This window comes from Thunnus albacares, chromosome 10, assembly GCF_914725855.1.
Source record: "Thunnus albacares chromosome 10, fThuAlb1.1, whole genome shotgun sequence".
Taxonomy (NCBI): Eukaryota; Metazoa; Chordata; class Actinopteri; order Scombriformes; family Scombridae; genus Thunnus; species Thunnus albacares.
Window position 1 is genome coordinate 14,074,207 of NC_058115.1, and position 22,020 is coordinate 14,096,226.

General features: G+C 41.4%; 1 protein-coding gene across 2 annotated transcripts; it reads left to right on the forward strand.

Annotated features, from left to right (window-relative positions):
• Positions 1–496: 496 nt before the first annotated feature.
• On the forward strand, positions 497–19,620 carry ccnjl (cyclin J-like). Of its 2 annotated transcripts, none has more exons than XM_044364479.1 (6): positions 497–907; positions 1,606–1,716; positions 5,577–5,787; positions 15,247–15,546; positions 15,666–15,825; positions 16,357–19,620. In XM_044364479.1, the coding sequence occupies exons 2-6, from the start codon at positions 1,639–1,641 to the stop codon at positions 16,877–16,879; spliced, it is 1,272 nt and encodes a 423-aa protein (XP_044220414.1). In that variant the 5' UTR covers positions 497–907; positions 1,606–1,638; the 3' UTR covers positions 16,880–19,620. The 2 variants fall into 2 exon arrangements, with proteins under 2 accessions (XP_044220414.1, XP_044220415.1); XM_044364480.1 differs by having other exon boundaries at positions 1,609–1,716.
• The last annotated feature ends 2,400 nt before the right edge of the window (positions 19,621–22,020 follow it).

Sequence of the window (22,020 nt, forward strand, 5' to 3'; positions counted from 1 at the left end):
TGAGATTATTAATGGCATAGGAGAGACGAAAAAACAGAATTCTTCTTTGCAAATCTTTGCTGTTTTGTGAGATATTGGATAATTTACTTCTTTGGCCTGAAATTGTTATTTAAATTAAACCATCTGAACAGTTAAGAGGGGGAGTAACTCTTTGGTGGAACTGCTAACACCACCTGAAATATGACAAGATCACTGGTTTAATCTTTAACAATGCATTGTATATTATCCAATGTTTCTATGTACAATATGAATCTGTAACTGGCAACTAGAGCTGTTGAGCAAATGTAATGGAGTATCTACAATAGTGGTGTAGTAGCCTAGAAGAAGAAGTAGAAAATAGCATAAAATGGATATACTCAAATAATTTACAAGTACCTATAAATTGTACATAATTACCGTATAATTTCCACCACTAAATAATATAATATAATATAATATAATATAATATAATATAATATAATATAATATAATAATTCACAAGTAGTAGGCTATAAAAGCCCCTGTCTTGGTTACTGGGTATTTGTAGTTCTGAGACTGACCTCTAACGGACTACAACTCCCAGGCTATAGGAGGGACCTTCACGTCGAAGCGCACGAGCCTCGCGCCGCAACAGCAGCAGCTGGTGCAGCCGAGGAGGCTACTTTGTTACAGCGGAGCTACCGGAGAGCAAACGGCTGAGGAAAAAATCGCTCGGAAAAGTGTAAACAGTTCGGAGAAAACGGCGCAACGAAACGCCTGTTGTCGGGATTTGGCGGTGGCAGCTGTTGAATGAACTTGTCAGAGGATTTGAAGTTTGTCTCATCGCCGAAAAAAAGAGGGCTTTCTCAAAGTTGAGCCGGAGAGGAGTTCTCTCATTCAGGATGTCGGACTGAGACAAAGGGGTCTGGGGGGCATTCCCGTCGGAGCGGTGAGTGGCACAATTAATAACCAGCGAGATGAAAAGTTTCCCAGGTTGTTGTCCTGTGAGAGAGACGAGCTGTATCCGTGTGGAGACGTTTAGTTTTATCACGGCGGGCTGTTTTTTGTGTGTTTTTTAAACGAGTGTTTCTGAGCTCGGTGGGCAGTTAACTTGTGCAGCCTCACTGTTTGGCCGCTGTCTCGTGGTGCTGCAGACGCGTTTTGAATGACAAAGTGTGGATTTTATGGTTATTTTTCCGTCGCTGTGGGAAAAAAAACATGTCAAAAAGTGACATTAATGAAAGAGTGATTTGATTCATTTGACCTACAGCGTGGTCGAGCGGGCATTTAACTGAGCCATTTAATTCACCCAGCAGAGAAAATGGCCTATGCAGAGAGGGAGAGAGACATCTGCTGTGGGATTAGCAAGGTGCTCAAAAACTTTATCAAAACCAGTAGATTACTTAACAATATTTATATTATGAAAGAGCATTGTTTTTATTGTCAATACAAACACACGTCTCTAGTTTATTATATATCCAAAAAAATCAATTTTCATCAGGAAATTTGTGAATAACTTTAAATCAACTTCACGCTCCCCTTATCAAATGTTTTTTTAAGTAAATATAATGTTTATATTTTCTAGCTGTCCTCAGCACTTCATTAAATCTCTTGAACTGTGTGTTGTTTTGGGCTCATCTGCCTCAGCAGGTAAAACTTGATCCTTGAAGTCTCCTCTGGATGGGAAAGATGGAGAGGGAGTTGCAATGGTGGAAAGGACAGCTAGCTGCAGATATCCATCAATCCCTCCGCATCAAGGTGAGTCTGTCGTTAAAAACACTCCTTCACTGTGATAAGAAACTGTTTGTTTGTTTGATAGCAAGAGTCTAACCTGTTTTTAGACTGTGTGTTATACAAAACCTGAATCATACAATCTGTTTAACTTTTTATTCATCCAACAACCTGAAAATAGCAGTGTTGTATTGTGTAAAATGTTTAAACAATGGACAGATAAATAAAGCTAAAATGGGGTGTTGGATAAATAATTAATTAGAGCTCCAATTACTAATTGATCAACCAATTAGTTAAGAAAGTTAATAAGCAACCATTTTAATAATTAATTAGTAGCTTGAGCAAGAATGACTATTTTCCTTTTCTCAGACGTGTCTTCTCTGTTTCTCTTGCTCTTCTATCATAATAAATATATTTTTGTTTTGGACTGTTAGTTGGAGCGAACAAAGCTTTCTTAAAAAGTCACAATGGCCTCTGAAAACGAGAAAATAATCGTTAGTTGCAGCCTTACAATTAACTGATAAACAGAAAGAAATTGTGATGGACATTTTTCTCTACTTTCTGACATTTTCTGAGTTAAATGATGAGTTGAGAAATGATAATAATTACAAGAAAATAATTGGCACATGTATCAATTACGAAAACAATCATTAGTTGCAGCCGTACAAATCAGACAATACAAACCAGCAGGACTGTGTTGATATTTGATAGCAGTGTCTTAGCATGTTATGTACCACACAGTGTATTGAAAGTTTGAAAGGAAATATAATTACATGCTCCTGTTGTCTATTTAAACATGATCTAAATTAGATTACATGGAGGAGTTAAGGCTCATTAATTGAGAATGTCTTAATTAACCTCGAAGTGTGATCATATTTCTTGCCATGTGTCACTTTAATTGAGACATCTGTCACTCGACTGGCATCTTCGAGCTGGGACTCTCCTGCCAGCTTCACACTGAGGGAGAAGAATACAGATCAGGTTTTAGACATGAGGTGCTCGAATGTGCCGGAGATTGTACGCATGTGTAAACCGGAGACCGTAGATATCAGATTATGCATCGGATGTTTGTGAGCCTTGTAATGAGTCATTCACGTACGCATACGGTTTGATTCAGTTTACTCACGCTGGACAGTGTGTGACTCAGAGTGAGCTGTCAGCACGCCTGAAAATCTGTATTCAGAGCTTGAAGCTAAACAACACACCCACTCTTTTCACATATATACGATAATGAGAGAGAGAGAGAGGAACTGTCTGTCTAATGTTAGGCTTTGATCACCTTGTATCAGCATTTCTGGTTAAATCCAAAGCAACAGGCTCACTACACAACGTACTCAGTCGTATAAAACATTTATCATGAATGTGGCAAAGGTACAAGATAGAAATAATCTGATACATAAAGTGAATTGAAGAAATGCTTCTCATTTTAATGGAAACACATAAGAGTTGATCATGTTTTTTTAGTGACTTGTAGCTGAAAACATACTGTATATTTGTCTGAGAACTGACTTCTAACAACAGTTCTTGCAGTATGTCTGCCAGACCTTTTTAGAGCAGAGTTTTCCCAGATTCTAGATATCCTTTAATAGTGTAACTCATGATGCATAAAGATACTGAAAGATTTTTGGCATTTTCCCAGAAAGACCATCTTTTTTCTCTTTCCCCGCATTTCCTGTCTCACTCCACTATCACTATTAAATGAAGGCATTCATTACAGTACATTTACTTCTCATGGTTACATCTGAGTGCCGTACTGTTCCACTGAAGACTGAAATCTTTGTACTTAAGGATCTACAAATTCATATCATAGTTCCTCTTATGTTATCCTGAAAGATAGTAAAGTCAATTAATAGGTTAGTGCACTGACAGAAAGTTAGGACAACAGTTGGGAAAACAAACAGTTTTAATAATCAAATAGTTTAAGTTATTCTTCAAGCAAAAAAGCTAAACATTTGCATTTCTCTTTTTTCTTATTTTGAATGATTATAAACTGTCTACATTTAGATTTTAGTCTGTTAGTCAGACAACAAAGCAATCTGAAAAGTCGTATTGGGCACTTCGACATTATGACAGACATTTTTCCATATTTTCTGACACTGAAAAACATGTATCTACCAAACAGTGTAACTAAAAACAATTGGCAGCTTAATTGATGATAAAAAATAATTGTTGCAGCTTTATAATTTTAAGATATCTACAATGAGCAGATTGCTTTATATTCAACCCAAAATGCTCAAAGTCTTGGTGTTCGAAAACTTTTGTCGCCTGCATGTGTGTATTTTATGATATGGGTACGTTGAAACCACAGTAAAATGCATAATGGGGGAAGAATGGTGGAATTGGTACCAGAGCTGTGTGTAAAAAGGCCTTCACACAGTGTTTTCCTGCAAGGCGCCTGCTCCCCCACAGTTTCATCCAGCCTTAATGACGTTTGCTCCGGTGGTAATGCCCTGATGTGGGAGATAGCGGTGGTGTGTAGCATGTGGCAAATTATCAGACATGCAAATCAGGCGGAGGCAGCTGTGGAATCCTTAATTACGGTGCGGGTCCCCCACAAAGGCACCTCTCCACCCCACACAAACCCCCCGGAGCCCCTGAGACTCCAGCACCCCCCAACCCCCCACCCCCACCGACCCCCCCACCCCACCCTTTTCACATCCACCCCTATTCTCCTGCTGCCCTTGTACCCCCAGACAGACAGATGGACCAGAGGCAGGGGCTGAAGCAGTAGGCGGGTTGGATGGTATGGTTGGTTGTGGCACCGGGGGTGGAGCTGCTCTATGTGGATTTGGGAGGGGCGATACTGTTTATTTTTGGATTCCATTGAAGTGTCAGTCTGAGAATCAAGTGTTGTTTTAGTTGCGCTCAAAATAAATAAGAGACAGTCTGTGTAAACCTGACAGTGTTGGTACATTTTGCGCTCACAGCAAATTGACTGTAGCTTGTATTTCTAAGAATTACTGATGAAACACTGAGCTTGAAAGCCACATTTGGACAGTTTAATCATGCACGCTACTCAATAACGGTCCTGACTTGATTTGGATGTTTTCTGTATTTCTCATGTAAGAACTCCTCGCTATTTGAATTTAAGGAGCTTAATCTACCAATCCTCAATCTCTTATCAAATCCAAATCAAAAGCCCTTGTTTTTACTCAGATTGACAGAGAGCAAAAAAAAAAAAACATTTTTGAAAACAAAAACATTTTCTGGTATAAGCAGCTTAAATCCAGAAGAAGTAGCCGTGCTGTGAGTTTGTACATCCAGTGCTTAAATGTTTTTCGTTTCTTAGTCTGGGGTAGGTTTTGAAACTGGATCCTTGAAGCTCTCCTGTTTTCTGTAGCTGATTGGGAAGATACCCGAGGCTGATTCAATGCTAATGCCCCCTGAGTATCTTCCTTCCACTTTGAAACACATGCAGCTAATTGAACATGAATAGGAGATGTGCTAGGGGTGAAACCTAATCCTATCTACCCATCAACCTCCACTGGAGGAACCGTGCCCCCCCTTTACCCCCCCCCCCCCCAACCACACACAGACTCACACACCAGCACCCTCAGCCCATCGCTCAAAGACATCTGCAGTGACCCAAATTATCTCCTGTTCTCTGCAGCGATGGCGAATTAAATGGAATTGAAATGAGGCCGAAGCATAATCAAGAGTTTCTGATGTTAAATGGAGTTTGATTCGTGATAAGAGTGTTTTGGACACACAGCTGTTAAACCCAGCCAGCAAGAGACATGCATGCCTCACTATTCTTATGCATATTCTTTACAACCCCTGTGCTTCTCCACCGCTGCCTCCTGCCCACCCTGCTCCTCTCACCCCCCCCCCACCGTCATTTACATCCCCCCCCTCACCCCTCTTCTCTTCTTCTTCTTCTCCTCCAGGAGCTGAAGCTACCGGTCTACCGGGCCCATTCTCCACAGATCGGCATGCGTCGGTACTTTGCAGACTTGTTGGCCATCCTGAGTAATCGCTACCAGCTCTGTCCCACAGCACGTCACCTGGCCGTCTACCTGCTGGACTTGTTCATGGACCACTATGATGTGGCCGTCAAGCAGCTCTATGTCATCGCCCTCTCCTGTCTGCTCCTAGCTAGTAAGTCCAATAACAGCCTTCCACCTCCTTCATTAAATGTAACAATATGTTTGTTTTGTGCTTTAGGTTTTAGGTTCCCTAACAGGAACATTTTATTAAAACCAACTCTAAATTTTGCGGTTTTAAGACTCTGAGGTCTTAAATTGATGTTTTGGAAACTGGATTTCCCACAGCAGAGCATAGAAAACAGAGGTATCCTCATCTAGATTAGTCACTCAATCTTCAAGAGTCAATTTACGACAACTTCTGGGATTCATTTCGACTGAACTTGTAAATGTAGAAGAGCTACAGCGTAAATCGCCTTAGCTGAAAGAGATACTGCGGCTGTGGTTTATGCACAGATGGCTCAAGGTGAAATACTTCCTGCAACAAGGCTAATTTGAGTTACGCTCAGGAGACCATGATGTTGTTTTTTTTTCTTCTTCTTCCCGCTCCACTTTTCAGACTGATCTGATAGCCTGTAATGACAGTTTACTGCTAGCTGCGATGTTGCCATTGTTGTAGGATGACTGTTCCATTGTTTTAGGAGAAACCTGCTTTGACTGTCGGGGATTATGCTCTTGTCTACTGAACTTTGTGAATGTCTTTGATCCTGGCTGTAATAACATGTCTGGGGATGCTGCTGTTACCAAAGCCCCATGCAGTCAGTTAGAGATGAGCTAGTATCACACCTGCATAGGTCAAAATGTCCTTCAATCAAAGGTGTGAATGTTTTTTTTTCTTCTTTTTTTTTTTGTTCACTGTCATTGAAGCCATGTGGTTTGTTGCTACAGTCGACCTACATTCCTCATATGAATCCATTTTAGCTTGAGATTCATTCTCTTATGGCACTTCTCCCTTTTCCATGTTTTCATACTTAAAGGATATGTGTAACGATATTCAATATTTTATTCTCAGCAAATCCCACAAAAAAAGCAACAGTTGATCCTATTAAAGCATATTGTGTAGCTGAAGCTGACGTATCCGGAGACCTCCATTGTTGAGCTACATCTCTGCACCGGGTGACATTTTCCTTCATTATGATGAACTTGGACACTGTAGTTTATTTTCAGTTGATCCCACAGACACTGTAGTGCTAACGGTAATAGCCACCAGAGCACCAACTGTGTAATCTGTGGCCTTTTTAAAAAAATTAAAATTAAAACATCTCGATCCATTTTTAAAGATTGATGTCTTAGGCGAATGGGCTTGGTGCACTACTAGTCGGACACTACTGAGAGACAGACTGTCGAATGGTTGGTTTTGATGTCTTTTCTTTGATGGAAAAATATAAAATAACAGCAGTCTTATCCTTTAAATTGTTGTCTGACTGAAGGCATGCTTGGTGATAGCGCTGTGTAGATTGAAAACAAGTTAAAGCTTTGGATTTGAATTCCTAACTATCTCGTCGTCTCTCGTCGGCTGTTTGATGTTATTGTTTGCTTATAGTTGCCGCCTTTCTCAAGTCCGTCTACCTGTAGAAGTGAGTGAAGTGTCCAAAGTACTTTTCTGCCGTTAAATATAAAACCATATCTTTGTGTGTGTGTTTCATGTAAAGCAGGTGTGTTACTCATTCTCCCCCTGCTGATGCATCGTGTAGGTTGCGTGGTAGTTATTAGTGTCTCTGTGTCTGTCTGGTGATTAACAGACTGTGAGGTTTTCGGTACATTAATGCAGCCCTTGGCAACATGGGTAATTAGACTAATGATGCCGTCAAAGTGGGAGTCTGGAGCAGGGCCCTCTCACTTGGGAGGGCTCGGCGTACGGTTGCGTATGTGTGTGCGTGTGTGTGCATGCATACTGACGCAAAAGCCATCTTTGCAATCAGAGTAGTCTCTGTGGTGGGATAAATTTGAATATGAGACTTGAAAGAGGTTTTTATTTAAAAGCAATCTCATGGGAATCCAAGAATAGCTTTGAGAGTTTGCTCATGGAGTGATATAAATATTATCAACCCAACCTGGACAGATGTTCGTCTTCTATTCTATCTATAATAGATTAATCAGCTTTTTATTGAATCTTTTGATTGTGTCTTTCGGTTATTCAGGCTCTCCTCTCCGCTCTACTGCATCTGACTCCTCCAGGACTCCAGGGAGTCTCTGCCATGATTGATGAAGGCTTGAAAGGGCGTTTGATTCAAAGTTGTCTCGGTTTTTTATCTGTCCTGAGGTGCTCTGGAATCTGGCCTAGTTATTGAACTGCCTCCCCCTGCATGCCTTTGACAGGCATACACATTGTCTTTCTTTAAATTTTTCTGGCTTCCGCACTCAGTTAATTAATCGCTACCTCTTTTGTGCCTCTCAGCAGTCACTGCTTAATCCTGTTACTCCTTTGTGTGTGTGTGTTTGTGTGTGCATGTTTGTTAATGGATGAGCTCTTCTTCATTTGCAAGAGTAAGATTATGGTCAGTTTTCTAACCCACAGGGATTAAGTGTTATTGACTGTTGACCGTTTGTTTAGAGACCTAACTACAGCCTAGTATTTCAGGAAAAAAAAAAAAATCCTGGGAAGTTTTTCAGTGAAGTTTGTTCATGTATATACTTTATATTTCCATTTATTTTATTTAAAAATCAGTCAACATACCCAAACTTTATGTTTCTATTGTGTTGCACTCCATGAAGTCCTGCAGTGAGCACATCAGTCTTCCTGGCAGATCTTAGTCCCTGAAGTCAGAGCTCTGCATACATCAGCTGTTTGTTATGGTAAATGACATCATTGATTTGTCTCCGCTGCTGCCAGCCAGTACAAGAATGTTACACATTCTGTAGTTGTCACAATGCTGTATTTATGCTGTATTTATAGGTTTTGTTACGTTTGTTGCTTGGCTCTCGATTGTGATCCGTGGATGCTCTTGTAATCTATTTTTCGTGTTTCGACAGCAAGTTATGATTGACAATGAATTTCATCTATTTTGTTCAGTGAACCTGATTCAGTGAAGGATCTGTTACAAAAAAAAAAGAGCATCCTGTGAAACACACAAGAAGCTCAGTCATATTGACGACACAGTGCATTTACACAGGCCTCGGAGCCCGGGGGTGGGGAGGAACTGTGTGCTGAGGGGCACCTGCCATATGCTCTCCAAGTCAGGCCTCAAACAAAAGCCCGTCAATGCAAGCAGGACAGCCAGCCAGACCCTTCCCAGAGAGGGGGAGGGGAGCAGAGACTGAGGGCTGGAGGTTGTGTGTGTGTGTGTGTGTGTGTGTGTGTATGTGTGTGTGAGTGTATGGTAGAGACTTGCCGTAAGCTAACATTGCTAAATGAGGAGATGGTCGCTGTGGCAACCTTGTGATAAACCTATGGATTTTTTCCCCCTAATCACCTCATTAAGATCCACATTCAAGTCTAATACATTAGAGAGTTTCCTTTTGAAGGGGCATTACGTTACTGCCACATAGCAGTTTAACTGACCAGGTTCTGGTGGTGTCCTTTTACCTTTCGCTGCCGGCTCTGTTTCCTCCTCATTCTCTCACCTTGTCAGGGACAGGCAGAGCGAGCCAGTCCTGGGACAGGGCAGCCAGTAAAAGCAGCCCCACATCCCTGGGGGGTTGGGAAATGAGTGGAGCAGTACTTCAAAGGCAGGTCGGCTGCTGATGTTAAACAGGGTAGAAAGGGAGGGAGAGGTGGTGGCCTGCAAAATGGGACATGTTAGAACTGAACCACTCAGCAGGGTGCCCTGAAATGTAGATTAACAGAGAACCCACTTCCCTCTTTATTCCCCTCTCAGAGGTTTGACAATAATTCTGATGGAATTGTTGTCATGTGGGGCTCCCATAATTAAAGAAATGATGTAGGGCTGTATTAATGGGTTTGGAAAAGTTAATGATATTCATTGTTATCAGATGCTACCAAAGCACACATTCACCTTTTTTCTTTATTTGAGAGCTGTTACTGAATTATAATCTACAAACTGTAAAACAGAATTCTTGTTGTGCAATGCCTGAGGCTCTGTTTGCCCACACGCTCTCTGTGTTGGCCTTCATCATCCATAAGGCAATGCGCTTCACACCCTCAGTTGATTTATCCCCCCCCCAACAACATGCCACACACACATACTGTAGATATGCAGCGCCGGGTTTCTCCTCTCCTCCTCTCCCTGGTCACCCGGGCATTAGCATCAAGGGTCAAGGGTCGGCTCGGGCCTGCATTGTGAGAGCCGTCAGGGCCAGGGGTGGCAACACAGAGATTCTGTGATGGAGCTGTGACCAATTTCACACTCCCAATGAAAGATGAACCAGCAAATAAAAGGAGTTTAAAGAGCAGAGGAAATTCCTCCATGGCTGTCAAGTTGAAGAGAAAGAGCGAGAGAGAATGAAGAAGAAAATGAAGAATGCTCACAAGACCCTAAAAGTCTTTTTTCCCCCTAAATCTTTATTTGCAAGAAATAAGCAAAATTGACAACAAAAATATCTTGGTAATACATTAAAACACTTTTTTCCATCATTCATGTTGATGGATTCATTTGTAGTTCTGTTCCAATGTCACCATTTGTTATTTTTGTGATTTTTTTTTTTTTTTTGTGTGTGTGTGTGTGTGTCCACACCCATTACTCTCTAAGGACTGTGAGTTGAGCACACCACTCCTTTCATTTAACCTGTGTTGAGGGCGCCATTTTCTCCCAAGTCCCTGTAATGCCTTTTTAATAGTAGTATAATAGTTTTTAAACTAAATATTTGTCATTTTTACAATTTCTTCAGAGAAATTACAGGGTTAAAGATGTCTATATGACGGCACAAGTGGAATTGTTATCTTAGGAATTATTTGGAGAGACACAGAATTGATTTAGTCACCTCACATTTCTTTGAGAGGGACTGAGAGAGAGCGAAATGGACATGAATTACATGATGCTGGTTAAATGGAGAGAAACAGAAATGGAGGATATTCTCTGTGTAAGAATACAGCTCTCAGGTTTCTAACAGCCCCTATCACTCAAAATCCCTCCCAACCCCCACCTCCTCCCTAAACAGCACACCTGGGAGGAGGCCCTGCATCCTCCCCTTACCTCTCCCTAACCCCTGACCTCTAACCCTTCCCTGTTTACTCGACCTTTTCTCATCGTCACCATCACCTGTGGGTGCTATGAGAAAGGATAGGTGTCCTGTAGTTGGAAGTCTATGGAGGGTTAGTTGGTGTAGATGAAAAGGAGGGCTGTTTTTTTTTTTTTTTTTTTTTTTGCATTATTATGTCCCTTCACTGCTCGCTGACTTAAGATAGGATCATTTAGCTGCCTGCATTCCAGGTAGGCTGAACTCACAGACAAGGAATGCACCCCCTCTCAAAGGCCGCATTTAGGATGACAACGGCACTGTAGCGGAACAGTATAAGGGACTGCGTTGTTCTTGGCATGTTACTATAGGGTTAGTAATCGGTGTGAAAAATACAGTGTGAATCAGGAAGTCCAGTTTGTTGTATCTTATCAAATGTAAAGTCACAGCATGACTGTTCATACACTACTTCAAGGCAGGATTGTACAACTCCCTTTTCAGTAGGGGTGTAACGGGACTCAAATGTCATGGTTCAATTGATATGTACCTCGGTTTTTGGGGTCATGGTTGGTACGTTTTCAGTACATCAGAGAAAAAAAGAGAGGTAGAAAATAACATCTTGAAAAATGTAAACATCCAATAATGGCTCATTGGCCAAAACTATTACTGAAACAGTTTAATTGTGCTGTAATGGAAAAGGAAAATAACTTTTCTGTTTCTTGCAAGGAGTCAAGACATCTGCTGACAGCTGTTTTATGCTGATTTATGGTCACTCAGAACTGACGACGTGTCCGACCACGTTAGAAATCAAAGTTGTTTATAGTTGTTCCGAACAGCTTCACTCAAAGCCGACTGTCACGGAGAGGGAAGAGGGACAGTGAGAAGTGATATCTTTAAAATAAGGGGATGATGGCATGTATTACAATATTAATGATGGCAGCGACACTACATGAGCATGGGTAACCAGGGTAACCAGGCTAACTTTGGCTAAGCCGGCTAGCATACATCAATGAGCATGCTACATCTAGGTGGTGCACTGCCAAAATGTTCCAGGTGGAACTCAAGTACTAGAATAACTTTTCTGCATGTCAGAGTAAGTGGATTATTAAACTATTTTGACAGTAATTGTTTGGGTCAGGGAGCATGCCGAACATCCTGTACCGAACAGTTAGGGACGAATACACAAAGCGCTACACCTCTAGTTTTCAGGGCTCTTTTGTCTTTAAGCTCATGAGGTAAATTGCAAAATAGAACAATACTATAAGGCATGCACACCAAAGGGTATTCAAAATTGGTGTGTGTGTGCTTTCATGTGTTTTATTGGCCAATGCAGTATGTTGTTTGGTGTTGAACCAAAGCATTTTTTAACATGACTGAAATTTGTCTGTAGCATCAAGTATCAAAAACTATCAAGTATCTGAAGTTGGCTTCACATTCTTGTTTACTTTTTAATTCATGAAACATTTCCTGATATAAATAATAGCTAACATTGCCTAAATGCAGGCAAAGATCTTGTACAGCTGTTTGTGTTTGGACATTAAACACAAATGCTTTGAGAAATTTGGAATATTTTGTTTAAAGCATATTTATATTCCTCAAACTAAAGTAATGAATAAAATTGTTTTGGTATCAGCACTAAAAAGTCATATTAGCACTACAGCGGAAACGATTTGTGGATTAGCCAATCGACATTTTGGTAATAGATTAATCATTTAAAGTAATTCTTCAAGCAAAAATTCCAAAAATATATTCTTTCCAGCTTCAGGATGTGATGGCTATTTTTAAAATATTCTTAATAATCATCAGATAAATGGTTAATTTAGATAATCATCAGTTGCAGCCCTAATAAACATTGTTATCTAAAGATTTGTAATGATACCTGGTCCTGTTGCTTGATGATGTTGCATTGTGCTACAGAAAAAGTAGAACCAGGATCAACTACTACCTTGTGGTTTTTCCTGGAGCACCTCGGCGGTTGCACCCCTGCTGTGCCAACTCGTTGGAATGAATGAGACCTCTGTTTTGTGAGAGATAACAGACATACAGACTGTAATATATACAAGAGTCGTTTTTTTTGTTTTTGTTTTTTTTACAGTAAGTCAAACCGGTTTGCGGCTTAAATCATACTGTACTTCCTCTGAAGAAGCTTTGTTTTTTGTTTTCAAAGGTTTTCGGCATCCCATGTCTCTCATGTGCCTACTCACTCACAGTAGTCAACCAAAGGAGTAATCACAGAGCACAATGAGGAGATTGACTTGCACTGTGTCTCTCTTAAGATCAAAGGGGCTGAGGCCGAGTGGAGATTGGGGGTATTGATGGCTTTTTATGGCAGCGTCTGTGTGGACATAGCAGTCTAGCAGCAGACACAGCCCTGGATCCAGAGGATATGAGGGTGAGAGAATGGGGCAAGTGTGGACTGGGTCCGTGGAACGAGCCCCAGTGGGTGTAAACAGCCCTGTTTCACAGTGCTTCCTGTTCTGGTGGAGAGACGCCATTACTGCCTCTCTGCTAATTACCCCTCTGGCCTGTTGTGCTGCAGATCCCCCACACCCCTCCACTCAAGCTCTCTCAACCATTCCCTCTCTCTTCCTCCACCCCCCCTTAATGGTAGGTCGCAACATCAGTGGTAAAACTCGCACTCGGTTGGAAGACGGTCCACTCCCCTAGATGCGGGCATAAAGAGGTGAATGAGGTCCATCAAAGACTCCCACAATAGCTGTGGTATGGCATGACAATTGTTGCTTGGAGCACTCACTGTATCCACTTCTAACTGCAGCTTGGAAAAGTCAATAAAGCCCGTATTTCTAATGTTTGGTTGCCATGGTTCTCGATTTGAGGCCAAGATTTACCCCACTAGAGGGTTGTTCAGAATCTCAGCTGGATGGATATTTTGACAAAGCCGATACATAACTTATTAATCCTAGCTCGTGGATGTAAAGCCAAGTAATTCCACAAAAGCGACTGAGCGGCACAGTGTGTTTGCATTCGTGTGCTTGTTTGCATGTTTATATAAATTGTGAAGGGCGCTCTATGCTGATGCAAATGTATTTATGTAATACTCATGTTGGACTCGTGCTAACTGTACTTTCCACAAATCTGATGAATCAAGAATAATCGTGGTGCCAGTCAGCTCCATTTTAAGCCTATCTTGTATGCCCCCATATTCCCACTTAAAGGCACAGGGTGTTTTTCAGAAGCCTGTATCAGAGTAACCTGACACCTCCGCCCTCATTCTTAAAGTTTGAGCAAAGGAGGCCTGTTGGACTCTTAGATTAAAGGCAGAAACACCCCTCTTCATTGGTCACACAGACCCCTGAGGCCTCAGGGCTGTTGCTATGGAAGGGAGGATGTCTTGAGTTGGGGAGGGGGCTCACCATAATGGCACTGCTGTAATGTCTGCTAGGATCTGGAGTGAGCGAGGGAGGGGGCGCAGAAATATCAGGGATCAAGCTGACTGGCTTTTTCATAGAAAGTGTCAGGCTTGTATAATCCACAGTAAGTGCCCTACACTCTGTATGCCAATAGTGATGCTTCCTAGGCTTGTTAGTGTAATAGCTTAGCTTTATGGCCAGATGTTCAGTAATAGTCAACTTAATTGCTAATGCTTAGCAGGCACTTGTTTTGTGAAAGCTGGAGTAAGGCTCTTAAAGGCTGACCATAAACCTGCTGCATGTGACTGTAGATGATCATATTCATCGTAATACTGGTAAGAAAGCAATTAGTAAACATTCTTTTGTAAAGATCTATCATCATACCCCCGTCAAGATGACTGGATTCAAGATTTTCAGCAGAAAAGTTGGGTTTCATTTGTTAAAACTAGTTAAAGTGAGAATTTAATGTTTTAATGCAGACATCATGAGCATTAAAACAAATGAAGCTCCACTTGTTAGAACATGTGATGTCAATGGCTATTCTTTCTGCTTAATCCATTAATCATTTGCTCTATAATATGTCTGAAAATGGTGAAAAAAGACAATATCCAAAGCACTAGGGGACAATTTCAACCAAAAAAAAAGTTCAACCAAAAGTCTAAACCTCAAAGATTTTAACTTTACAAAGATAAAGAGCTAAGAGAAGCAGCAAATTCTAACATTTAAGAAGCTGGAATATTTGGCATTTTATCTCGATATTTGACCCAAATTTGTTTGTTTTGTTTTTTTGTTTTCATCAGATAATGTGTTTTCACATTATTGTTCAAAATCTTTTTAAATCTCAAAATCCAAAAGATAAAGTGGAGAATGTTCAGCTGCTGTAATGCCACTTTCATCTTGTTAAAAACGCCCAATACAGTACAAAGAAAATCCTTGTTGTATTTAAATGTGAACTGTCATAGGAAGTTAACTGTCTATGATGCACAAAATATGTTAAATATGTGTGTAATCTTTCTGTTATGAGGTGACATCATGTCACTTCAAACTGTCAAGTGTGGCTGTCGAGTATGAAAGTGAAATTGCAGCAGATGGTGTTCTGTAACCTTGATGAATCTGTTTATTTCCAGGTAAATTTGAGGAAAAGGAGGACCGGGTTCCCAAGCTGGAGCAGCTGAACTCTCTGGGCTTCATGTGTAGCCTGAACCTGGTTCTCAACAAGAGGGATCTGATCAAAATGGAGCTTCTGCTGCTGGAGACCTTTGGCTGGAATCTGTGCATGCCCACACCCGCCCACTTTATTGACTACTACCTCCATGCCTCGGTGCAGGAGGGCGACCTATACAACGGCTGGCCCCTGTCCTCCCTCTCCAAGACCAAGGCCTTCATGGACAAATACACTCACTACTTCCTGGAAGTCTCACTACAAGGTGGGTTTAGAGGAGGAAGGGGAACTGGACTTGGAGTTGGACATGACATGGTTAGCTTGTGATATGACTAAAAGTAGTTTCAAAGAATTTATGAACCTCTTGTCTCTGGGTTTTTATAGACCACGCCTTCCTGAGTTTCCGACCATCCCAGGTTGCCGCTGCGTGTGTGGCAGCATCTCGTATTTGCCTTCAGATCTCCCCGAGCTGGACGGCCTCTCTGCATCTCCTGACAGGCTACACCTGGGACCACCTCACCCAGTGCATTGAACTCATGCTGCTGTAAGGGACACACCAACAAACACACACACACATACGCTCAAGGAGAGAAAAACAAAAAAAACCTATACTTAGACAAGCCTCTCAGGGTGTGGGGTTAGTGTTTTTGGTTGCCATGGTTTTGGATTACAAGAGAGCTTTTCTTTTAAATCACTAGAAGCTTATTTCGTTGAAGCTTATTTTGTTGAGTGTATCATCTGATGAAGCCTGTCTGTCTGATAATCCTAGCTGATAGCCGCAGTGCCGAGTATTTGAACAACCGTAATTAGATTGCACATTTCTTGGTCAGCGGGGTGTGTTAATTTGTGTGCATCTGTGTAAGTGTAATTGTTTGCACATGTTCACTCTAATTGTGTGGGAGTTAAAAGGGGCGGTACAGACCTATCTACGCTCCTGTTGATGCATTTCTCTGAGCAGCCATTTTCTCCCGTATGCTGCTCTCACTCAAGTAGTCGCACGCTTGCCCTTGTGTTTTCAATTTCATCATTTTTTGATGCGGTAATGATTTGATATGTGTGCCTTTTTGTTCCACAGTGCTCATGACAACGATGTTAAGGAGGCCAACAAAACCAAATCCACCCCTCCGCACCGACCCTCCTCTCTGCAGTCTCAGCCGCAGACCTCTCACCTCTCTCCGGTGTCAGCCATCCAGAGACCAGCTTCCTCCTCCTCCTCCACCTCCACTACACCACAGCTGCTCTTTCAGCCCGACGGCTTCCCACACCTTTCCCAGCATTCCCCTTCCCTGTCCCAGCTGCAAGCGCTAGCCGACTCCCAGACTTTGGGGCCTGTGGTGAACATGTCTCAGGACTTTCTTCAGAGCCACAGGATGGGCCTGCTTACTGGGGCTCCTTCCATTACTCCTGGAGGTGGGTTCCCCTCCTACCCGAGCCTGACCTCTGGCCTCCAGCCAGGGGCTCGCGCGCTGCCGCTGCAGGGCCCCATTTCTGTGCAGATGGCCCTCGCGGGAGAACCACGCCACTGCCTGAGTATGGCTTACAGCGGCGGCTACTTGGGGGCCCATCACACTTTCACAGCCGGCTGCTTCGACAGGTGACGCCAGGAGACGGAGAGGGAACAAAAACCCCTACGGGAGTTCACTGCCATGCTTCCGCCCCAGCTTACTACTCGGAAACATCCACTTACTGACCTCCTCTCTCTCTCCGTCGGCACTGCAACACCTTCAGCAAGTCCAACTCCCCCGGCCCTCTCACAGAGACGCCTCAAACGCAAGCAGAGGTCCAAAGGCAAGACAGACCCGGTGGAAGTCATCACACTGACATGACAAATGCTCCACAGACTTGTTTAAAATACTGAGGCATTGCAAAATGCTACTGCCATATTCCTAACTGGTTTTATGAAATCTGTGTTATTACGACACTGTCATCACTGTGAATGAGATGAAAGCAGCAGTGTGATCTAACTCCCACCTCATTCAGTGCCTGTTCTCAGTTGTGTGAAAGCTGAGCCAATTTTAGAAGTACACAGAACACAAAGTATCTGTGATAAAGGATATCTTGCTGCTTGACATATTTTTCTCTAATCCCAAAAATTGAACACATTTTAGAGGTGGAAAAATTGGCTGGTATTGTTTCTTGAGCCATCATTTGAGCGAGAGATGGAAGAAGAAAAGGGCTTGTTGCTGATCTGGCAAGGAATAACGGGTTGCGTCTCCTGAATGTCAGTGAACATTGATCTAATGCCTGTAGTCTGTGTCAGGGCCCCTCTGGGAATTCCTCACTGCATAAGTCCTCAGAGGGGACGAAGAATTCATTGTTTTGCGCACAGCAGGTGAAGTCCGGAGCTCGAACACGCCTGCAGTGTGTAGCTTTTTTTTTTTTTAAGTAAAAATTCTCTCTCCTCTCTGTCCTCGTCATCTCTTCTCTCCCATCTCCAAAGTCGAGCCTCGTGGCGGAGCCTTACACACCCCGGGGAGGGGAACATGCGGCTCACTTCAGCCACAGGCTTTGTCATACTAAAGTTTTAATTTGTGTCTCCAGCTCCACTCAAAGAATTGAACACAAACTGATGTGACTGGACCAGCGTGGTGAAGGAGACGTGGAAGTCGGTTGTGTGTACTGTACATATGAATTGCTGCTGCCTTCTTATGAACTGTTGGTTCTGTGTCTGTGTTAATGATGTTTACATGAACCACTAAGTATCAGGGACTTGAACAAGATTACTTGAATATGATGCCATTGAAACATGCCATAGCTTTTATTTATGATGACTAATTTTTTTCTTGTTCTTGATTTTTTTTTTTTTTTTAATTCATTTGTTTGATATAGAGTAGCTTTTTATACCAACTTAGAAACACACCATTGAATAACTATAGTTTTCTCTGTACATGTTCATAGAAACTGTATATTCAGGCTCAGGTTTTAAGGCTGAAACTAGCAGCCTTCCCATCATTCTGTGCTATTATGCTTTAAGTAGATGCTAATGCTGCATCTGTGGGGTCTGAAATACTCCCCTTCTTCATCACTGGACCATACTCTGCTTCCAACTCAGTTAACTGAATGCATGAATCAGTCTGTTTGCATCCTAGTGGAACAGCCTCATGGTCACTGGTTACACACACAAACATCTGCAGCCAGTTTGTAATTGCTCTCCAGATTTCTAAAGCTGCAATTCCCAATCTCCTACTTCCTGTTTAAAGTCTAACCACATCCAGATTCTCAGTGCCAGTCATGAGGGCTGCACACTGGTTACCATGGTGATACCTTAAAACGACCATGGACACCAGCTCCTCGGATGTTGTTGACTGAAAGGAACGGTTTCTCAGTGTCGCGGAGTATTGTGAGCTTCTTCTGGAAGGAATTATTAATAACGGTTGCCGTTTCTCACATAAACCTTGATCTGCGTTTAGTTTGAATGTTCTGACTTTACATTTCCAACCGTTCTGCTGTGGACACCAGACATCGTACATGTCAGTGCCTCGTCCTCAGCAGCTGACAGGCTTGAGCTGTGAACCATGATTTCATAGTCAGACATTTGTATTTCTCAGAAAACACTACATGAAGCTTTCTGAAACGGCAACACTAATATAATCACGTATCACCAAATGTTATACAGCTAGACATTTTCCCTCCACTGAAACAGACATGTTTATGTGCTTTTCAGTGACGAAGATACTATGCCTTTGTTTTGCTGTTTGTGTACAGTTTTGTTATATTTTTTACATTCCCTTTGTTTTCAGTGTATTTTAGTTAAAGCTTTTTTTTGTGATTTTCATGATGAATGCTGTTGGTGTGAAGTAGTTTTTTGTTTTGTTTTTTTATATAGAGGTCAACTTGCTCTTTCCTCATAATTCATGAGCAACTTCTCACTGAGGTGTCAAAGGTGCAATATGTTGTTTTTTCTGTTGAAACTGACCACAGCCATCACTGTCTCGTGTACACCACTGGTTCATCTTTTGTAACTTATTTTTTTTTTGATAATTGTGTGATTTGACTTGCTGTAGCTTGATTTCCTCTAGAGGGCAGTGGGCTCTGAACACAATGAATATGTTGCATATTGCAGCCACCTCCTTTGAGTGATAGATATTACTGAATGCTTTTTGTCTTTCGCTAGAGTTTTACTGTGCTTTTTTTTTTTCCTCTCCCGGTAAAGGTGCTGATATTACTCACACCACACAACACTTGTCTAATGTGATAGTAATGAAATGACACCACAAACTTCCAATTTATATTTTTATATCCTTTTGTACCAATCTGTAGTCTTGCTTTATGTGACACCGATAAAAGGGATTCTTTTATCATGATGTGCCACGGGAGAATAAACACACATGTGAACTGAGTTTTCGACTGTGTCAGTGTGTTTCTTCTTCTCAGGAAGCATGACTGAAGTGCCTGCAGCTCTTGGGAGAAATGATGGGCTCCACTGCATCTCTACTGTTGATTCAGAAGGATGATGTATGCAGATGAATGATGTAACAGAGATAAGATCAGCTGGTTTTATGCACAATTCTCCAGCTGTGACCTCATGCTCTCAATGCATTAACACTGTATAGCACACAACCAAACTAAAGTACGCTTTGTATCTGAGGTCATATCAAAAGCAAATAATTTAATCTTTCATTCCCACACTGGTAACCATGGGTGGAATAATACATCCATAAGAAGAAATACTTCTCTGAATACAGACAAAGTTACAGTTTCTCCTCTGCTCCTTAACTCCGCCTCCACAGCTCAGTCAGAGCTTTCTGTGTTTTCTTGACATTCTGATATATAGAAAACTATTCAGCGATGGTGTTCTCACACACACACAACACATTATACTCCTATATAATGCTTGCAAATTGACCATCCTTCTTGTGCTGGACACAGCACAGTGGACTAGGAAAATGATTGAGCCGTAGCTCTGTTCTCTCAAACACAAGAGTTTATTTAATCATGAAATTAAGAAGTTTTTGTCGATGTTTAAGCTTCAAGCCCTGAAACATATAATCATGTACAAATGCCTAATCATATCAGCTCACAGATCGTTAATTAGCATTAAGCTAAATAAGGAAAGACTTGAAAATAGAGCTGCACAACGTTCCTCCAAATGAGACTGATCAAAATGTAATTAATTCAGCATACAGATTAAAGAGCAATCAGTATTTTGGCTCATGCTGTTTACATGATTTGTGTTGGGTTTTTTTTTAACTGAACATTTGGTAAAAATGTGTGTTTAGATCTTGAGATTGTGTTTAGTGAGGATGTACTTCGGGATTTAAAGAGCTAAGTTGTCCATCTGTAAAGGCCGGTGAGAGAGAGGGGGGCAGTGCAGCAGTCAGAGCCGTCAGTTTGGTAACGGATCATTCTCACAGTCTCCTGTAAGCTTTTGTATGTTGGTCTAAAGAAGTTGCTGGCTGACTGAAATGTGCTCTCAAGAAAGAATTTGGGAAAAGGCTGAGGTGGGGTGCACACAGAGCTGCTCACATTGTGTTTATGGTGGATGTTTCTGTGCTTTAAGGTTACAGTACATTTAATTAACAGTAATGCAGGAATCAGGGAACTCATATCAACATTAAAAGATGTTAGTTTACCAATGCAAGAAGCCAGTGGGCTATCAAAGATTTTCTTTTCATGTACAGTATACTTAAACATCATTTTCTTGCATCCACTTGCTACATGACGTGTTCCTGTGATGCTTCAAAGCTGCACTATTAGTTGAGGTGACACTCCCTTTCAATATATTGTTAATTGTACACACTAAAATAATCTGTAATGATGTAAAATAATGTATTTTAGTGTAAATCTTTCTTCTCACCAGATAAACTTAGATGTAGATGGGATCAGAGGAAGACATTAGACATTTGTGTTGCTGTGAAAAACTCAACCTATGCAGACCCGGCCTTCCTAAAACACATAAACAAGTAAACAGTGTCTATTTGTGGTGAAATGACAGCATTGTGTCAGTTTTCAAGGGAAGTCATTGATGTGGAAATTAAGTGGCATCCAAATAATATCAATAATAAAAATAAATTCTGTCTTGTTTAATTTTGGTTGATGTCTGTGGTAAAAAAAGGCCATTAAAGTGGTTTTTAACACACAATATGACCACACACAGTAAACAGTATCTGTGGTAGTTGTTCGGATGATGTTTCCTTTATTCGCAGTTAAATACATGATCATGTTTTATCTTTATCATCATGACATTTATTTATTTTATCATCCATTCCCCTCTCAGTGATCCAAAAGTAAAAACAGGCCTTTGAAAAAAGTCACAACATACAATGAGAGTCCAGTCTGTGTCATTTTACACATGACAGAAAAGTGACTTGTAACGTGTGATGTTACACTCATTATACAGTCCAACTCCATGACAGAAACCTTGTGATGTGATACCATATGCAGGATTTTTGTCATACAGCAGCAGATTCTTTGATGAGCATGTTTTCCATTTATCTCTTTTCATGGTGAAATGTGGCATGTCAAATGTCCAGGAGGAGTGGGTGAATGTCAGCGAGACTGTCTGATGTCCAGATGGGTAACAGAGGGAGCAGGGTGTTGGAGTTTCACAAGAACACATAATAATAAACTTCTACTCATTAAATTTGTAACGTTGTTTCTCTCATAAAGAGTCAAAAACGCTAAACTTTGTAATATTTTGTAAGATTAGTAACATCTGTATCCCAAAATGCTGATAGGACAGATGATTGATTATCATCAACATTACTGAATAATTACAGCTTTACAGACGTGAGTTTTG